This window comes from Bubalus bubalis, chromosome 14, assembly GCF_019923935.1.
Source record: "Bubalus bubalis isolate 160015118507 breed Murrah chromosome 14, NDDB_SH_1, whole genome shotgun sequence".
Classification (NCBI taxonomy): Eukaryota; Metazoa; Chordata; class Mammalia; order Artiodactyla; family Bovidae; genus Bubalus; species Bubalus bubalis.
In genome coordinates, this window is record NC_059170.1 from 8,535,494 (window position 1) to 8,556,483 (window position 20,990).

Genomic DNA, 20,990 nt, shown 5'->3' on the forward strand with positions numbered 1-20,990 from the left:
CAAAGAACACCCAGGACTGATCTCCTTTAGAATGGACTGGTTGGATCTCATTGCAGTCCAAGGGACTCTCAAGAGTCTTCTCCAACACCACAGTTCAAAAGCATCAATTTTTCGGCACTCAGCTTTCTTCATACTCCAATTCTCACATCCATACATGACTACTGGAAAAACCATAGCCTTGACTAGATGGACCTTTGTTGGCAAAGGAATGTCTCTGCTTTCTAATATGCTATCTAGGTTGGTCATAACTTTCCTTCCAAGGAGTAAGCGTCTTTTAATTTCATAGCTGCAATCACCATCTGCAGTGATTTTGGAGCCCAAAAAAATAAAGTCTGACACTTTCCACTGTTTCCCCATCTATTTCCCATGAAGTGATGGGACCCGATGCCATGATCTTAGTTTTCTGAATGTTGAGCTTTAAACCAACTTTTCCACTCTCCTCTTTCACTTTCATCAAGTGGCTTTTTAGTTCCTCTTCACTTTCTGCCATAAGCATGGTGTCATCTGCATATCTGAGGTTATTGATATTTCTCCTGGCAATCTTGATTCCAGCTTGTGCTTCTTCCAGCCCTGCATTTCTCATGATGTACTCTGCATAGAAGTTAAATAAGCAGGGTGACAATATACAGCCTTGACGTACTCCTTTTCCTATTTGGAACCAGTCTGTTGTTCCATGTCCAGTTCTAACTGTTGTTTCCTGACATGCATATAGGTTTCTCAAGAGGCAGGTCAGGTGGTCTAGTATTCCCATCTCTTTCAGAATTTTCCACAGTTTATTGGAATATGTATTTATATTATTATACATATACATGTACATGTATATGTATTTATATTATTATACATGTATAGGTATATGTATATGTATATGTATGACTGATTCACTTTGCTGTTCAACCAGAGCCAGACTGCCAGGGCTCAAGTCTCAGCTCTGCTGCTGACTCCTTTTCTGACCTTGGCACATTATTTAACCTCTCTGTGCCTAAGTTTCTTCATCTGCTGAGTGAGGCTGTACCTGGCACCTACTCAGAGTTGCAGTGAGGATTCAATGAGTTAGCATATGCCAAGAACCTGGAGAGCACGTTCTATGTGCCCAGTAAGTATTAGCTTTTATTATGATGGATCTTGCCTGATATTCCCACTGCCTTGAGTATACACCGGTATTATGAACCCACACCCCAAATCCCGAAAGCCTTCATTGCAACCTGATGTGCTAATTTCTCGCCACAAAGTAGGGGGAGGTGGTCGCCAGCCCACCCCTCACTGTGGGAAGATGAGCTCGTCCTCTTGAAAACCACCTGTTCCCGTTCCAGCCAAGTCCCACATTTGTACAAGTGGTTGTGTATGCACATACACATACGCACACATTCATACCACACTCTCTCACTCATCAGGGAGAAAGGACTTCTCCACAGTTTCAGTTAATTCACTGCTTCCCGGTCCCCCGCCCCAGGGAGCCGCTGGGAGCATCCGTCCTTGTCGAATTCCAAAGGTAGCTTAGCAACAGCAGCATCCATGGAGTGAACCCCAGGCGCCCAACGGTAACCTATTTTACAGCCGCCTCCTCCATCACTCACCGCCAGGCTCCTGTTGGCACCTGCAGAAGCCACTGGGCCCCGTGGTTGTCACCAGGGCCCCACACCAACAATTCCCTCTGCTGTCCTGCCCCCCCACCCACCCCAACAGCTTGGGGGCCCACGTCTTCCCTACACCTTCTCACAACTCCCACCCTCAGAGCGGCCTCCCAACATTTCCATACAATCTGGGTACTTTGACTAATCCCTTTTCCGAACTGTAATTTCCCCTGAGGCTTCTGTCAGCTGGCTGTGGGTTTTGTAGGATTTTTAATTCTTTTTTTTTTTTTTTTAAAGAGAATTATGGGGTCAGCACTTATGACCAACTCCTGTGGGCGGTGAGATCTATTTTAGATATACGGCAGGATTAAAGTAGGGAGGAGAGCAGATTTAATTAAGTTGCTAATATTTAAAGAAAATTGATGAACTCCTGGTTTACGAGTAGCACAGGCATGAACAGATCCCTCATTCTGGGGGAGGCTTTTTATTTGATTTGCTTTCCGTTTAAATCCTGGGCTTGTTTTATTTGCGTAGCCGCACTGTCCGTTTAATTGTCTTTAATAAGGAAAACGTACCTCTGCTCGCGTTTAATTTTGATTTAATTAGGAGGAAGTAATTAATGGCCTCGTAAATCCCATTTTTCAGCACCACCCCCCCAAGGATGAGAAGCCATCACTCTGGTGTTTTTCAAGTTGTTTATGATCCAGGGCTGAGGCTTAGGGAGGGGGAATCCCCTGCGGGGCTGTCTCCAATAGCTGCAGAGAAAAGAACCCAGATGTGGAGGCAGACAGGCCTTGGGCTGCCTCTTGTTAGCTATGTGGCTTTAGGTAGGATGTGTGCCCTCTGTGAGCCTCAGTTTGCCAATCTGTACAATGGGGAGAGGATGAACTCTGAGCCATAAGATCATTATGAAATATCAAGGAGGTAACAGTAGAGGGTCTAAAAGTGTGCCTAGTGATTGTCCTTCCTAGTCTAGCTCACGGGTACCTGGGATTGAACAGAGTGACTGGATCCTTCAGAAATCCTGGAAGACAGTTGCAAAATTCTAATGACAGTTGCAGGGCTTCCCAGGTAAGCGCTAGTGGTCAGGAACCCTCCTGCCAATGCAGGAGACATAAGAGATATGGCTTCAATTCCTGGGTTGGAGAGATCCCCTGGAGGAAGGCATGGCACCCCACTCCAGGATTCTTGCCTGGAGAATCCCATGGACAGAGGAGCCTGGTGGGCTACAGTCCATGGGATCTCAAAGAGTCGGGCACAACTAAGGCAACTAAGCACACACACACACAATGACAGTTGTATATATCATTATTCATGTATTCAATGTTTGGTGCTGTGGCCTAACCTAGGTACAAGGGAAATGGAAATGAACAGCCATATGCTTGATCTGAGCTCACCATCTCACATACACACTTGCTGTCTCTCTCTCACACACACACACACACACACACACACTCACCTCTTCCACTCCCCCTGTATTTTCTCTGCATACGTTGTCAAGGACACCTATTGTGTGCCTGGCATGGGGAATTCAGACAAAGATGAACCAAAGTTAGTCCCTGCCCCTGAGCCCCATGAGAACTGGGGAGACAGACTGCAATATAGAGGTGTTATAGGCGAGTGTAGAGCAGAGGGGAGTGTGCGTGGCTGAGGGCAAATGGGAGGGCTGCCTGCAGGAGGAAACGAGCTAAGTCTAAAAGGCAAGAAGAGGGACTTCCCTGGCGGTCCAGTGGTTAAGACAGCACACTTCCAATGCAGGCGATGCAGGTTCGATCCCTGGTCAGGGAACGAAGATCCCACATACCACGTGGCAGGGTCAGAAAATAAAAATAAATAAAATAAGAATAATAAAATAAAATAATACTTACAATAATATAATTAGTATAATATAATAATAATACTTACAATAATAAAAAACAAATACTTAAAAAATAAATAAAAGACAAGAAGATGTTGCATAATGGCCCCCCTGTCTCCAGTGGGTCAGGATTTGAGCCTATGGTTATTATGTCAGGAGCTGGGGGAATGGATGCACTCGGTGACCCTCAATCTCTCTTGAGACCAGGTGCCAGAAGAGGAAAGGAAAGGTGTCTTCAGTGAGCACTTCGTATGTGCCAGGAGCTCCCACATGTTGTCTAGTGCCTCTTTAGACTCTGAGGAAGCTCTGTCAGCCTCATTTACTGTTGATAAAACCGAGGCTTGGAGGAAGGTAGCCTTTCACTCGGGGCCAGGCAACAAGTGGGTGACAAAGCAGACGCCGGCACCTGGCTCTTCCTGTATCCAAAGCCCATCACCTCTTCTGATTTTGAAGTCCTTTTCCAAATGATGAGATAGAGGCTCAGATTGAAAAGGCCACCAATGACCATGGCCTGTGGGTCCAGGGTGGTACAGGTCTCTGTCGAAGCCAAGCAGCCCCATGACTGCCCTCCAGCCCACCCCCTCTTCCTTTCTCCCTCTTCCTTAACCAGAAATGTTGTAAGCGGACTAAGTGAAGTGAAGTGAAAGTCGTTCAGTTGTGTCTGACTGAGAAGATCAGTTGGGACCTGCTCGGCTTTTCCCTTCTCCAGGGGAATCTTTCCAACCCAGGGATCAAATCCAGGTCTCCTGCATTGCAGGCGATTCTTTACCAGCTGAGCCACCAGGAAAGCCCAAGAATACTGGAGTGGGTAGCCTTTCCCTTCTCCAGTGGATCCTCCTGACACAGGAATTGAACCAGGGTCTCCTGCATTGCAGTCGGATTCTTTACCAACTGAGCTACAGGGAAGCCCTGTAAGTGGACGAGATTCCAAAGGCTGCAGAGGGATCAACCTGTGCTTTGGAGTCAGACAGACCTGGGACCATCTCAGTCTGTTCTGGAAAATGGAGAGGCATTTACATAGGCCACAATGTTTTCTTTTATATTTATTTATTTTTGGCTGTGCTCGGTCGTCACTGCTATGCACCAGGCTTTCTCTAGTTGTGGCAAGTGGGAGCTGCTCTCTAGATGGGGTGCGTGGGCTCCTCCTTGCAGTGGCTTCTCTTGTGGTGCACGGGCTCCAGGGTACGTGGGCTCAGGAGTTTCAACTCACTGGCTGTAGAGTGTGGGCTCAGTAGTTGTGGCACATGGGCCATGGCAGTTGCCCCATGGCATGTGGGATCTTCCTGGGCCAGGGAACAAACCCATGTCCCCTGCATTGGCAGGCGGATTCTTAACCACTTAGACTACCAGGGAAGTCCTGCCACAACGTTAAATTAGACTTCTGCAGAGGCTTGCAATCTGGCATGTAGTAAGCGCTCAGTAAATACAAGTCCCATCCTCCAGCCTCATAGCTGAGATTCTTGAGAAATATCATCCTGGGATAGAATGATTGGCATGTGTGTGCGTGCTAAGTCACTTCAGTTGTGTCCGACTCTGTGACCCTGTGGACTCTAGCCCGACAAGATTTTCTGTCCACTCCCTCTCCATTCCAGAACCAGGACCCGGGCGGGGGGTAGGGGGTGGGAAGCAGCCCCGACCCAGCCCAAATCTGCAGCTCTGAGCTCTTAGCTCCTCCACAGGTTGACTGGCTCTGTCCGACTCTGCTGTCCCCAGAGAGCAGCCCCTGGGCCCCAGCATGAGCTCTGTGTCACACTTCATGGAAGAATATCAATGACATCATCACTGGGTTTCACTCCCTCCTTTCTGCTCCTTACTGGTAGGCAATCCCTAGCCAGAGGCTGAGATAAAATGTTAAAGGCTTCAGGGATGTGATGGAGACCTAGGAGACAGAAAGGGAAGGAGACAATCACTTACAGAGTGTGTTGTTGTTTAGTTGCTGAGTTGTGTCCAACTTTTTTGCCACCCCATGGACTGTAGCCCACTAGGCTCCTCCTAGTCCATGGGTATTTCCCAGGCAAGGATACTGGAGAGGGTTGCCATTTCCTTCCCCAGGGGATCTTCCCGACCCAGGGGTTGAACCTGTTTCGTCTTCACCGCATCTGTGCCAGATAGGACTTGATCCGATTTCTCAGGTGGAAAAACGGACCCAGAGGGATAAAAATAACAGATGGTGTGATCACAAGATTCATGAGTGATGGGTTCAGGAGATTGGCTTCCTGCACTTAGCTGGGTGACCAAACAAATGACCTCCCCTCTGTGTTCCTCAGTTTCCTCATCTGATAAATGGAACTAAGAACGACATTTCATTCTTATTAGGGTGGTGATGAAGACTAATAAGATTACCGCTGTTATGCATTCCCCCAAATGGCATCTATTCCACCAGACTTCCGGGGAGGAGTGTGTGCTGATTAAATAAACCCGCAACGGATCTGACTGGGAAGTGGGTGAAGTCATCCAAAAAGGGAACCCATTCACCCTCTCTGGTCCCCACCTCCTCCAGGCAGAGGTGGAGGAACAGCGTAAACAGCAAACAGGAGAGACAGGTCTCCTCATCTCCAGCACTGCCGATGATTCAGGGCCAATGTCTTGAGATAATTTTATTGGGGGTATTAAACTGAGTTATGAGGTTTTTACAATCCAGCCACTTATGAGAAATCTATTAACAGTAACTGGACAGGAAGAAGGCTTCTCAGTGGAGCCCAGGACGGGCATTAATTGGGGCAATCTATAACAGGACGGGGACCCGGAAAGGTTCCACCCGACGCCTCCATTTACTCCCCGCAATTTCTGCTGAGAATCAGCAGACTCGCCAAAAAGAGAGAGATGCCCATTAATCGGCTAATGAAATATGAAAATGTTTATGGGCCATTCAATCTTCCAAATGGCACTTCTATAATCCACCTTTCAGACACAAAGTTCCACCAGCAGAATTTATACCCAGGCTCCTCCTGCATGGCAGAGGGTGGGCTTTTATCCCTCTTTGTGATGACTTCATTGGCACCTGTTATCCTGCTGAGTGGCCTGGGGTACATGGCCTCCTGGCCTGAAAGGGGCCTTTAGGGCTTCTCTTGTTCATGCCCCATCTTGATGGAAGCTTAGAGAGCAGCAGAGAGCCGCCCAAGGTCACTGGCTTCCTCGGATGCGTTTTCTTCTGCTCAGAGCTGCCTGAGAGATTTGGATGTTGTAGAATAAGGACTTGGGTGTTTCTATGTGGGAGAACAGTCTTTCTGCTGGTTCCTTGCCCAGGAGATCTCGGTGCAGTGAAAACAGCCTGGGTTCTGGAGCTTAGCATGCCTGGATTAAATCTCAGTTATATATAGCTAACATTTAGTAATAATATAATAATAATGATAGCTATCATTTATGGGACACTTACTATGTCTCGGGCAGGACTGATTTTCAGCTAGTACCTACCAGTATAGTTGTACCAGTTGCTAAAATAGTGAAAAGGCTCCCTACCTGTGGTTAATAGTCTGTTTCCTCTCCCTCCCCTCGGCTCCCTCCGTTCCTTGGACCTCTCTGTGATCCAGCATCCAAAGTGTTCCCACCTGGACCAGCAGGGGCTCTGCTGTGGTACCACTCCATAGGCAGTGCCACTGCCAGGCTGGCTGTTACATATTGTAAACATCATCTGGTGCCAGGCAAGTGCTAAGGGCCTTATGTGGACTTCAGACTCAATTAGCCCTCCATTTGGGCTCCCCAGGTGGTGTTAGTTGTAAAGAACCCCTCTGCCGATGCAGGAGATGTAAGAGACACGTGTTCGATCCCTGGGTTGGGAAGATCCCCTGGAGGAGGAAATGGCAACCCACTCCAGTATTCTTGCCTGGGATAATCCCATGGTCAGAGGAGCCTGGTGGGCTACAGTCCATGGGGTCACAAAGAGTCGGACACGAATGAAGTCACTTAGCATGCAGGCGTGCCACCCTCCAGCACCTCTAGGAGGAGGTGCTATTATGCTCCACATGTTATAGAAGAGGGACCTGAGGCCCAGAGAGGTAGTGACTTGTGCAAGAACTCACAGGGAGGTGATGCTGGCACTGAGGCTTGACCAAGCTGTACTGCTTCTTCCCTCCACCATGGGCTTCTCCCAGGAGGCGTGAGGATGGAGTGAGAAAGCCCAGGCTGTGGACTAGGCCAGTTCCTCCAGCAGTCTGACCTTGAGCAATTCATCCCATCTCTCTAGTCCTCAGTAGGAAAATGAAAAAAAAAAAAATCTGCCAAGTAAAGATAGCAAAACCTACTCTAATAGCAATTTTCTTTTTAAAGCTCTCTGCACCAAATAAGTATGTAAATTGCTCAGCACACCGCCTGGCACATGGTGGGTGCTCCTCCAGTTTACACCCCCCTTTCCCCTCTGTCCTTCCAGTCCCTGTCCCTAGCATATCCCAAGCCCTGAGACTGCTCTCCAGAGAAGTAAGAAGATACTTCTGGGGGCTCTGAGCCTGGGGACCCTATCTCTGTCACTCCAGCGAGGGTCATGGACAGCAGCTTGGAAATTTGCTAAAAATGCAAATTCTGAGTCCCCACTCCAAACTCCCTGGGTCAGAATCTGCTTTTTACCAAGATCTTGGGTGATTTGCATGCATAGTAAGATTTGAGAAGCATGGCTACAGCGAACGTGATAACGATGGCTTGACATCTTGCAAAGATCTTGGAGCGGAATGGCAGAGTTGGAGGTGGAATGGAGGTGGGGGTGGGGGTGGGTCCAAAAAAAAGCTTTTGAGAAGAGGTGGCATTTAAACTTGCAAGATGTGGCAAGCCTTGCAGGATGAGGAGACTTTCAGTAGATAGAGAAATAAGGCAGGACACGCAAAGAAGAAGCAGAGAGGTGTGGAGGTGGCTGTGACTTCTTTGTAAGGGTGATAGGGAACCATAGAAGATTGCATGCAGGGGAGGACCTGTTCAGATCTGCCTCTGAGGCTGATATCTCTGGCCACAGAGGGGAAGGTCGATTACAGGGGCAGGGCTATAGCAGGAAGAGCCGTGGAGGGCTAGTGAAACATGCCAGACCAGACAGTGAGGCCTGGGACTGGGATGACGTTTGGTTTCCCCAGCCTCAGTGTCTTCACTGAAGAATGGGCCAGAAGAGATGTGCTTAGGAACAGGCTCCCAGTGGGACTTGCTGGGGGAGTGGGGCGCCAAAAGGAGCTCCCACCCTGGCCTCCATTCTGCCTTCCTCCCTGCCTCCCCAGATCCACTCAGACTCAGACGAGGGTGACGGGGCCATCAAGTACACCATCTCAGGTGAGGGTGCTGGGACCATCTTCCTGATTGATGAGCTGACAGGTGACATCCACGCCATGGAGCGCCTGGACCGGGAACAGAAGACCTTCTACACGCTGCGGGCTCAAGCTCGGGACCGTGCCACCAACCGCCTGCTGGAGCCCGAGTCGGAGTTCATCATCAAGGTGCAGGACATCAATGACAGCGAGCCTCGCTTCCTGCATGGCCCCTACATTGGCAGCGTGGCCGAGCTCTCACCCACAGGTGGGCGGTGGGCTCCGGGGGGTGGGGTGAGTCAGCAAGAGGGGAAGGGGAGTGGCCGGGTTGAGAGAGGAGCCTGCTGGGGGGAGGGGAGTCAGGGTACAGCTGTGAGCCCAGGTGCCCAGGCACAGTCCTGGATAATCACTTAGCCCAGGGCTCCTGATAGAAACTGGAGTCATGGGCTGAGGAGCAAGCCGGCCACTACCAGCTTCCCCACCAGAGAAAATGGTGAGCGCAAAGGATGGTGGGAGAACAGGGAATGGCGGGGTGTGAATGTGGGTGTGGGTTCGTGTTCACACACACACACACTGGTGTGCTGGCGTTGTCTGCTGTGCATACTGTATTCTCACCCTGTGCACATGTGCATGGCCTTTAAGACCCGTGCGTGTGTTTGACAGGTCATGTGTCTGCTGAATGAATGCATTCATTCATCTAACAAATATGCGTAGGCACTGGGGACACAGCAAGGAGGAGGCAGACCAGCCTCTCTGCTCTTATGGAAGGGCTATTCTGGTCAAGGAAGACATGCAGAAAGCAAGTTAACAAACCAATCCTGGGGCTGGGAAGAAGACACTGAAGCAAAGACTCGAAAGAAGTGAGAGCCTGAGCCCAGGGAACAGCATTCCAGGCAGTGGGAACAGTATAAGCAAAGGTCCCAAGGCTGAAATTCCCTCTGAGGGGAAGCAGAGAGGAGACCAGATCAGGCAGCCATGTGATCATAGTCAAGGTTTTGCCTTTTATGCTCAGCAAGCTGGGAAGTTAGTGGAGGGGCTTGTTCAGAAGAGTGACATGATATGACTTAATTTGAACAGGATCCTGTGGCTGTTCCATGAAGATTAGATGGAGAGGTGGGGGAAAGGCAGAAACAGATAGCTTGTTGACAAGGATATTGCAATTACCTAGGCAGGAAATGATGGTAGCTTGGAACAAGGTGGTACCAGTAAGAGTACTGAAAAGAGGTCGGCTTCTAGATATATTTCGAAAGTAGAGCTGAAAGCATTTGCTAATGGATTGGATGTGGGGTGTGAGAGAAAGAAAATTCAAGGATGACTACTGAGATTTTGACCTGGGCAATTAAATAGATGGAATCTCCATTTACTGAGATGGGAGAAACAGATTTGTGGGGATGGAGGGAAATCGTGAGTTTGGTTAGATGAACTAAGTTGAAAGTATTTATTAGAAAGCCAAGGAGACATCTTGAAAAAGGCAGTTCAGTATCCAGTTTCAGCTGCAAGGTCTGAGCTAGAGAGGTAAATTTGGAGGTTGTCCATGGCAGAAACCCAGAGAGTACTTAGAAATCAGTTTTGCAAGTGGGGAAACTGAGGCTCAGAAGAGCCGTGACGGGTCCCAGGTCATACTGCAAGTCAGAGGTAGCTTATGAAGCCTCTGATTTCCCAAGTCCAGCAGCCCTCACTCCTGGACTCAAACTCTGGCCAAAAGAGATGTAGCCCTGTCTCTCTTCACCCAAAACTGAACTGCACATTTCCACATGGAAAAGCCAGAAAGGTAGCGAGAGATGAGGCTAGAGGAGGAAACTGGACTCATGCAAAGGACTTGAGGGAAGCAGGTAGTCTGGGAAAAGCTTAAGCAAGGAAGTAAGTGGGCAGACTTGCATTTTGGAAGCTTCCCTCTGCCTCGGGGTGGAGAGTGGATGGGAATGAGGGGTCCAGAGGGAGGTATAGCCCCATATCCCCCATGCTGGCTTGCCCATCACCACTTCACTCTCACTTTGACTCTGAGAGGTGGCAGGACTGATGTCAGCATCCCCATTGAACAGATGGAAACACCAAGGCTCAGAGAGAGGAGATGATGTGACCCACAGTCACATAGCAAGTGAATGACCAAGCAGGTCATTGTGCTGGGCTCCCAGGCTTTTGGAGTGGCAAGGTTCTTGTGTCACTCATTGGAAAAGTGACCGAGAAAAGGGCAAGGACTCATTCAAGGTCACCCAGAGAGTAGGAGGCTGATCCAGCCCCCAGCTTGATGAGCCCAGCCACAAGGAATCCCCTCCCTGCCCCATCCCCGTCTCCTGGTCCACTGAATCTGACATTCCTCTCAGGAAAAAGTGGGACAAGCTGGGGGAACCCAGGAGGTGGGAGGAGGAAGCAGAAATTAAATTAGTTTATTGCATTTGAGCAACTTTTTGAAGGAAAAGCAAATCCGACACTTGGGTGCTTACGGAGACTCCAGGCAGCTTTGAAAATCAGTCACAATTACTGAGCCTCCTGATCTGGGCTGAGGGGGGCGGGGCCGACAAGCAGCACCGGGGTCTGGGCAGCATCGGAGATCAGACGGAGCGGGGACACAGCTTGGGACATGAAAGGCAGCAGCGCTCACAAATTAAACCACTCACAGCTTAAAAGGGAAAGGAAGTGTGCCGGGGGCCTCCAATGAGCCACGCTTCTGAGGAGGGGCACGCCAGCCACGCTGAGCCTAACACTGCAAAGCGGGTCCCACATATGGCGGTCAGGAAGCCTGGCTCCCCGCGTGACCTCGGGAAAGTCCCTGCTCGTCTCTGGGCCCCAGGTTCCCCTTTGAGCACAGAGCGGGCTCATTCATGCCCAGACGTTTATTGAGTGCCCACTCTGTGCCAGAGACTGTTTCAGGCATCAGAGATTCTTAGGAAGCCTACATTTAGGGCATGGAGAGAGATAGGAAAGAAAGAAACAAGTCAAGATATAAATACACCCTGTGGTGTAAGTGTGAGGACCAAGGGAATTGGGACTTATATCGGGGGAGTGCTATTTTAGACAGAGGGGTCAGGAGAGCCCTTTCTTTTTTTGTATTTATTCAGTTATTTGGCTGCATCTTTGCTGTATCACACGGATATTGTGTTGCGGCACAAGGATTCTTTAGTTGTGGCGCAGGCTTAGTTGCTCCAATGCGTGTGGAATCTTAGTTCCCCTACCAGGGATTCAATCCACATCCTCTGCATTGCAAGGCGGATTCTTAACCACCATGGAAGTAGGAACGTACCAGTCTTCCTTTTTTATAAGAGAACATTTGAACAAGGTTTGAAGGAACCAAGGGAATGGACCAAGGAGCTATGTGAAACTCAGTTCTCAGTTCAGTTGCTCAGTCGTGTCCGGCTCTTTGCGACCCCATGGACTGAAGCACACCAGGCCTCCCTGTCCATCACCAACTCCCAGAGCTTGCTCAAACTCATGTCCATTGAGTCGATGATGCCATCCAACCATTTCATCCTCTGTCCTTCCCCTTCTCCTCCTGCCTTCAATCTTTCCCAGCATCAGGGTCTTTTCCAATGAATCAGTTCTTCACATCAGGTGGCCAGAGTATTGGAGTTTCAGCTTCAGCATCAGTCTTTCCAATGACTATTCAGGACTGATTTCCTTTAGGATGGACTGGTTGGATCTCCTTACAGTCCAAGGGACTCTCAAGAGTCCTCTCCAACTCCACAGTCCAAAAAGCATCAATTCTTCAGTGCTCAGCTTTCTTTATAGTCCAACTCTCACATCCATACATGACTACTGAAAAAACCATAGCTGTGACTAGACAGACCTTTGTTGGCAAAGTAATGTCTCTGCTTTTTAATATGCCGTCTAGGTTGGTCATAGGTTTTCTTCCAAGGAGCAAGTGTCTTTTAATTTCATGGCTGCAGTCACCATCTGCAGTGATTTTGGAGCCCAGAAAAATAAAGTCTGACACTGTTTCCACTGTTTCCCCATCTATTTCCCATGAAGTGATGGGACCAGATGCTGTGATCTTAGTTTTCTGAATGTTGAGTTTTAAGCCAACTTTTTAACTCTCCACTTTCACTTTCATCAAGAGGCTCTTTAGTTCTTCGCTTTCTGCCATAAGGGTGGTGTCATCTGCATATCTGATGTTATTGATATTTCTCCCAACAATCTTGATTCCAGCTTGTGCTTCATCCAGCCCAGCATTTCTCATGATGTACTCTGCATAGAAGTTAAATAAGCAGGGTGACAATATACAGCCTTGACGTACTCCTTTCCCGATTTGGAACTAGTCTGTTGTTCCATGTCCAATTCTAACTGTTGCTTCTTGACTTCCTACTTTTGCATTCCAGTCCCCTATAATGAAAAGGACATCTTTTTTGGGTGTTGTAGGTCTTCATAGAACCATTCAACTTCAGCTTCTTCAGCATTACTGGTCGGGGCATAGACTTGGATTACTGTGATACTCAGTGGTTTGCCTTGAAAACGAACAGAGATAATTCTGTCATTTTTGAGATTGCATCCAAGTACTGCATTTCGGACTCTTTTGTTGACTATGATGGCTACTCCATTTCCTCTAAGGGATTCTTGCCCACAGTAGTAGATATAATGGTCATCTGAGTTAAATTCACCCATTCCAGTCCATTTTAGTTCGCTGATTCCTAAAATGTCAATGTTGCCATCTCCTGTTTGACCACTTCCAATTTGCCTTGATTCATGGACCTAACATTTCAGGTTCCTATGCAGTATTGCTCTTTACAGCATCGGACTTTATTTCCATCACCAGTCACATCCACAGCTGAGTATTGTTTTTGCTTTGGCTCCATTTCTTCATTCTTTCTGTAGTTATTTCTCCACTGATCTCCAGTAGCATATTGGGCACCTACCTACCTGGGGAGTTCATCTTTCAGTGTCCTATCTTTTTGCCTTTTCATACTGTTCATGGGGTTCTCAAGGCAAGAATACTAAAGTGATTTGCCATTCCCTTCTCCAGTGGACCACGTTTTCTCAGAACTCACCTCCATGACCCGTCTGTCTTGAGTGGCTATGGCATGGCTCATAGTTTCACTGAGCTAGACCAGGCCAAGGTCCTTGTGACCAGATTGGTTAGTTTTCTGTGATTGTGGTTTTCATTCTGTCTGCCCTCTGATGGATAAGGATAAGAGGCTTGTGGAAGTTTCCTGATGGGAGAGACTGACTGAGAGGGAAGCTGGGTCTTGTTCTGATGGCTGGGACCATGCTCAGTAAAGCTTTAATCCAACTTTCTGTTGATGGGCAGGGCTGTGTTCCCTCCCTGTTGTTTGGCCTGAGGCCAAACTATGGTGGAGGTAATGAAGATAATGGTGACCTCCTTCAAAAGGTCCCATGCATGTACTGCTGCACTCAGTGCCCCTGATTCTGCAGCAGGCCACCGCCAACCCACACCTTCACTGGAGACTTGTGGTCACTCACAGGCAAGTCTGGGTCAGTCTCTTGTGGGGTCACTGCTCCTTTCTCCTGGGTCCTGGTGCACACAAGGTTTTGTTTGTGCCCTCTAAGAGTCTGTTTCCCAGTCCAGTGTAAGTTCTGGTGGCTCTCTGGTGGGTTAATGATGACCTCCTCCAAGAGGGCTTATGCCATACCCAGGTCTGCTGCACCCAGAGCCCTTGCCCCTGCGGCAGGCCACCGCTGACCCATACCTCTGCAAGAGACACTCAAACATAGTTCTGGCTCAGTTTCCGTGGGGTCTCTGGGTCCTGGTGTGCACAAGGTTTGTTTGAGCCCTCCAAGTGTCTCTGGTGGATATGGGGTTTGATTCTAAATGTGATTTTGCCCCTCCTACCATCTTGCTGGGGCTTCTCCTTTGCCATTGGACGTGGTGTATCTTTTTTTTTTTTTTTTTTGGTGGGATCCAACATTCTCCTGTCAATGGTTGTTCAGCAACGACTTGTAATTTTGGAGTTCTCACAGAAGATGAGCACATGTCCTTCTACTCCGCCATCTTGGTGAGGTTCATGTGAAACAGTGGTTTTCAAAGTTTATTGTACATCCAAGTTACTTGTAGGACTTGTTAAAGCACAGAAGGCTCCCCTCTACCCCCAGGGTTTCTGATTCAGTGTTAGCCGCTCAGTCGTGTCCCACTCTTTGCAACCCCCATGGACTGTACCTCGCCAGGCTTCTCTGTCCTTGGGATTCTCTAGGCAAGAATCCTGGAATGGGTTGCCATTCCCTTCTCCAGGGGACCTTCCCAACCCAGGGTTGGAACCTGGGTCTCCTGCATAACAGGCAGATTCTTTACCATCTGAGCCACCGGGGAAGCCCAGTACATCTGGGCTGTTAGAAATGTTGGCATTTTTAACAAAGATGCTGTCAAAGCTGATGCTGATGCTGCTGGTTCCGGGGACACTTGAAGAACCAACTAAGCCTGCACCACAACTAAAGAATTCTTGCACTGCAACAAAATACCCGCAAAAACTAAGCTAGAGAAAGAATGTTCCAGGAAGAGGAAATAGCAAGTGCAAAGGTCCTGAGGCATAATGTGTTTTATCATGTTTGAGGAATAGCAAGGAAGTCAGTGTGGCTGAAAAGAGGAGTAAAGGAAGGGGAGAGGGTCCAAGGAGGTCAGAAGAGATACCAGAAGCTGGACCACATAGGACTTTTGTAGCTGCTGAAAGCTTTGTGGTTGTGCTTTGAGTAAGACGGGGCGGGGGTGGGGAGAGGAGTTCTATGATCCAACATATATTTTAAAAAGATGATTTGTTGGCTGAAACTAAACTATAGGGGTTAAAGGTGAAAGTAGGGGGATCGGTGAGGAGACACCTGTAATTGGGGCAGGAGGTGATGGTGATTTGGATTCTGGATGTATGTTGAATGCAGACCAACAGGGTTTGTGAGGGATTGAATGAGGGGAGTGAGAGAGAGAAGACAAGGATGAGGCTGAAGGTTTTGACCTGAGCAAGTGGATGGATGGAACTGCCATTGCTGAGCTGGGAAATACTCCAGGAAGAGCAAATTTGCACAAAATTAAGGGTTCTTTATTGGACATGTTTAGATTGAGGTGTCTACTAGAAATCCAAGTGGAGTTGTCAAGGGGACAGTTAGATCTCTAAGTCGGGAGGTCAGAAGCAAGATGAGGGCTAGAGTTACCACTTTGGAAGTCATCAGCAAAGCGAGAATTTAAAACTTGAGGCTGGGTGAAATCAACAAAGGAGTGAGTTTTGGTATGGAAGAGTTAGACTAGATAATCTCCTGATGTTGGGGGGCCCAGATCCCTTATGTAGGCTGGCAGAACCTGACCAGTGGACAGCAAGGGAATTTCACAGGGCTCCCATGCCCAGTTCAACTCCACCTACTTATTAATGCCAACTATGTAAGACAAAATCCTTGGCACTATTGAAGATACAGAAATGAGAAGTTCAATCCAGCACACATCTATTACCCACTACTTTATTCTGGGCACTGCTGGGGATGTAAAGATAAGTAATTGAGTTAAATCCACAAATGTTTATTAGCACCCATTATATACAAGGCCTTCAGTGTACTTGGGTCTGTAGGGGTTTCAAAGATGAGTCACCCAACTAAGCAAACATTTATTAGTACCTTCTGCTGCTGCTGCTAAGTCGCTTCAGTCATGTCTGACTCTGTGCAACCCCATAGATGGCAGCCCACCAGGCTCCCCCATCCCTGGGATTCTTCAGGCAAGAACACTGGAGTGGGTTGCCATTTCCTTCTCCAGTGCATGAAAGTGAAAAGTGAAAGTGAAGTCGCTCAGTCGTGTCCAACTCTTAGGGACCCCATAGACTGCAGCCCACCAGGCTCCTCCATCCATGGGATTTTCCAGGCAAGAGTACTGGAGTGGGGTGCCATTGCCTTCTCCGTTATTAGTGCCTACTTTATATATATATATATATATATATACATATATATATATATATATATATATATATATATATATATATCTCCTGAATAGGATAGAAAAATAAGCAGTTGCTTTAATTCAGTAAATACATAATAGTTCCTACTATGTATGTGGTCCTTCGCTAGGTATGTGAGGATGCAAAGATAAGCAAGATACTGCCACTGTCCTTAAAGTGTTAGCAGATCAGTTTCATCTCTGGTGCCAACTCTGGTCAACTGGTCATAGGGCTATGTTGAGAAGATGTCTGAGGTCTCATTCAGGCTTAGCAGAAAAGAATGCCACAATCGATTAGTGATGTCTGCTGGGAGCAAAGGAAGGCGACTATGGAGGCACATATGCCATAGGATTGGCATTGCTGGACCATGAGATTGGGGCTCAGCAGACTGTGGAAATGGACAGGGGCCCTGCCACAGCCGCTTTCCCGTGTATTGCAATCCCTCTGTGAGCAGCGTCTTTAATAGATGGAAAAAGACTCTTTTGTAGTACAGTCTGCGCTTCTCGGGACATCCACTAAATAATAGCTATCAGCCAACACTGTTTTCACAAAGCTATTTCCCTTTATTCTCACAGTCCTGGGGAATAAGCAAGGCAGGTATTACTGTCCTCATTTTACCAATGAGGAGATAAATGTGGAGAGAGATAAAGTAACTTACCTGAGGTTCCATAGTAAGAGCTGGAGCCGGAACTGGACCCAGATCCTGGATCCAGAACCTAAGCTACTTGCCTCAGTGGGCATGAGAAACAGTCGCAACCATCTCTTTAGTGTGCACAGGACTTTAGAGCTTACAAAGCCCTTTCACACCCCTAATCTCATTTCATCCTCCCAGGAACTCTCTTGGGTTAAGTGTAGATACCCTCATTTTACAGCTGAGGAAACTGAGGCCCAAGAGGGGAGGGAGAAATAAAATCGGGAGGACATACTATCTGATTGCCAGGGCCCGTGCTTGAGAGGACAGTGGCAGAGAGGAGAGGAGGAAGGCAGGGGGCAGTGTGCTCCCAGAGGTCCTGTTTGGGGAGGGCAGGGCAGGCTGGGAGCCTCTGACTGTCCCACCTGCTGCTGGAGAGAGTGTGGCTCAACAGCCCTCAGGCCCAAGCCAGGAATCAATTGCTGGCCTCTGCAGAGACACATTCTAAAGATGTTTTTAATTAAAGTCCAGGAAGATCTATACGTGCAATATCTCCTCGCCTAGCAACGACACTGGCTCTCACCGCCCAGGATGGGGAGAAAAGGGGCAGGAGGTTTCTGGTGGAGAGAGGTGGCAGAGAGGAACACAGGCCCTGGCTTCACTTTGTTCTCTGTCTTTCCCATCAACAAATCCCTCAGCAAACACAAGCAGCCCCTCTCTGCCAGGCCCGGTGCCCACATGTCCGTGAGTACAAAGGTGACAAATGTGGCATCCTACCCTCCAGGGTCTAGCACATAGTAGGTGCTCTGTATATCTTGGGTGACCGAATAGAACTGAATCATAAGCCAAAAATGTTTGCTTTCTGCAACTGGCCGAGGGATGCTACTGCAGAAACTTAGAATGTTGCTGCCCCAAATAAACGAAGTGACCAGACTACTCCACGGAGGGTCCCATTTAAGTGGGGAGAGGATGGAAGAGTCAATGGGACTCGATTTGAAACAAAAGAATCCCCTTTCTTAGGGGGATAGATGAGATACACACACACACTCAAGTGTTGCCTGCCTGGGTGAGTCCATGGCAACCTCTTTCTGTCCCCGTCTCTGTCTCTCTCTCTCGATATATATATATATGTATGTATATCTGCCTCTTTGACCCTCGTCTCTCTAGCCCTATTCTAATTTCTCCCTATGTATCTGGGTACTTCTGTTTTTGTCACTTTCTCTCTGTCCATCTGTCTGCATCTCTGTGTCTTGTGTCTCAGCCTCTGACCCACTTTCTTACCCCATCTCTATATGCCGCCTTCTCTGTCCCTTGTCTCTTGACCTGCTTCCTCCCCCTCTATCTTCTGACCCCCCTTTCCATGCAACCACTTTCCTGTGTCTCCTGTGTATCATTCATCTATATTAGTCTGCCCTGATTGGGCAGCTGGAAGCGGAGTTGAGGCCAGTGCAGTGAGCGGGCATTGTAAGTGATGAGCAAAGAGGGAGTTGATAGGGGCGGGGGGAGGGGGTGGGAGGTAAGAGGGGGGTTTGAGAAGGGACTTGTTTCCTGTGTAATCTGAATGTTCCCAGAGACTCGACAAGTGGTTTTTAATTTTTAATAGAAAGCATTCCACGCAGTTCTAGCAGCAGCAGGGGGTGGGACTCATTTTTCATAAATGTTTGAGAAGCTAAATGTGAGCCAAGGGTTTCCCCGGGCCCAGCAGGGCAGCAGAGGGAGGTAGGGAAGAAACAGGATGATAATAATTACAAACATCTTCACAATAATGACACTTGGTCACCTCGGTTGAGGACTCTGTTCTTTTCCAAAGCGTCTTATCTCTTTCATCTCATCAAGGGGTCTCCCTCACCCAGGATACGGAAGCATAAAGTGTTATCCGCATTTTACAGAAGGGGAACTGAGGCCCAGTCAGGTTGGGTAGTTGTCCCATAGCCACACAGAGAGCCAAGGACAGGGCTGGAATGAGAATTTGTCTTCAACCCCTGAACTCCACTCCACATGGCACCACTTTCTCCCTGAGCAGCTTGGGGTTCTGGGGCCCATGGCTGGGCCTCAGTTGGATTTCATAAACAGCAGTGGTTAAAGGGAGAAGAGAAAGTGTTCTGATCTGGGAGCCAGAGCATAGATTCTAGTTCTGGACCCATGATAAACCATGTCAGAGCCACCCAGATAAACTAGAAATGAAGGGTGTGCAAGCCCCCTCCCTCCTGATACTGGTGCCCGGGAGTCTCCCACTCACGAGCAAAGACACAGCCCCAGGGATCTTCTGACCATATAGAGAGAAGAGAAAGGAATAAACTCTTATTGAGCACTTACTAAATGCTTGGCTTTACCAGCCTCTTAAATCCATCATCTCTAATCCCCATAACATCTCTGAGAGGCAGAGTGTGACCCTCTGACTTAGAGGAAAACTGTGAGGAAAAAGGTCAGACAAGGTAAAGACTTGATTCAGGGCACAGAGTGAGGAAGTGGTGGGATTTGAACCCAGGACTCTCTGATGCCGAAGTCCCATGTCTCCATGAAGTTGCGAGGGGCATCTCTTTGTAGGAGTGTCCAGCTTCTCATGCTGATTTGGTGGCTTGTGTCATACTTGCTGCTTCCTTTTGTGTGTCAGTCTCAGTGCAGGCACCTCGAGTCCAGGAGGGTGACATGCTGGCTACAGAGACGTGGGTTGGAATCTTTTCCTACCACTTACTAGTGACTTCACCTGGGGAAACGCACTGAGTCTCTCTGTGACTCTGTTTCCTCATCAGTTCAATCCGGGGTTGCATCTAGGACATCAGTTCTCAGTCTGGGATGCACTTTAGAATCACTGTTGGGGCTTTTAAAATACCCTTGCCTGTGCTCCACCCCCAAGGGAGTGCTATTAAATTAATCTGGGTTGGGGCTCAACATCAGTTTTATTTTAAAGCTCCTAAGAGATTCTAATGTGCAGCCAAGTTGAGAACCACTGGTTTCTGTGCCTCCCAAGGAGCAGCCTTTCCATATCCAACATTCTACATGGAGCCCTGAAGTTCTGCGATCCTGTTTATGCAAGAATCCTTTGGGCAATCCTTCCTACATCAGTCTGGAATTAGGCCCTTAATCTCATATAGCAGAAGGGCTGGGGGCAGCACCACGGACAGCGAATGGCTCAATCTAGCCAATGGAAGCCCTGCTTCTGAAAGTCTGCTGCTGCTGCTGCTGCTAAACCGCTTCAGTCGTGTCTGACTCTGTGCGACCCCAGAGACGGCAGCCCACCAGGCTCCCTCGTCCCTGGGATTCTCCAGGCAAGAACACTGGAGTGGGTTGCCATTTCCTTCTCCAATGCATGAAAGTGAAAAGTGAAAGTGAAGTCGCTCAGTCGTGTCCGACTCCTAGCGACCCCATGGACTGCAGCCCACCAGGCTCCTCCATCCATGGGATTTTCCAGGCAAGAGTATTGGAGTGGGTTGCCATTGCCTTCTCTGTGTGAAAGTCTGGGCTTGAACTAAATACCAGGGAGGGAGAATCCTGAATCCAGTTCCTTGCTCTCCTCCTGCTCTTTCTTTCTCTCCTTTCTTTGACTCTTCTCTCACTTGCCTGTCTACTTCTGCTCCTATTGATCCCCACCCTACTACCTTATAAGGCAAGATACATGTGTGTTTTGACATCATATTGACCTGGGTTTGAATCTTGCCTCTCCTATTTCCTTGCCAGATGAATTTAGCCAGGCACTGTCCCAGCTGTTGAACAAGGAAATCTATTTGAGTTCTTATAATGGTCCTGAGTACCCCTATTTCACAGATGATGAAGTTGAGACAAAAGGGGTTCTTTATTAAACTTCACTCAGCCTCTATTTCCTTACCTGCAAAGTAGAAATCTTAATAGAGCTTACTT

The 20,990-nt window shown here is 48.3% G+C and overlaps 1 protein-coding gene across 2 annotated transcripts in view; it reads left to right on the top strand.

Annotated features, from left to right (window-relative positions):
• The window catches only part of CDH22 (cadherin 22), a 141,968-nt gene that overhangs the window by 63,531 nt on the left and 57,447 nt on the right, over positions 1–20,990 (top strand). For both annotated transcript variants that reach the window (XM_006051397.4, XM_044927582.2), the window contains exon 3: positions 8,622–8,916. In XM_006051397.4, coding sequence (XP_006051459.4) covers positions 8,622–8,916 — 295 coding nt within the window. The remainder of the gene's footprint in view (positions 1–8,621; positions 8,917–20,990) is intronic.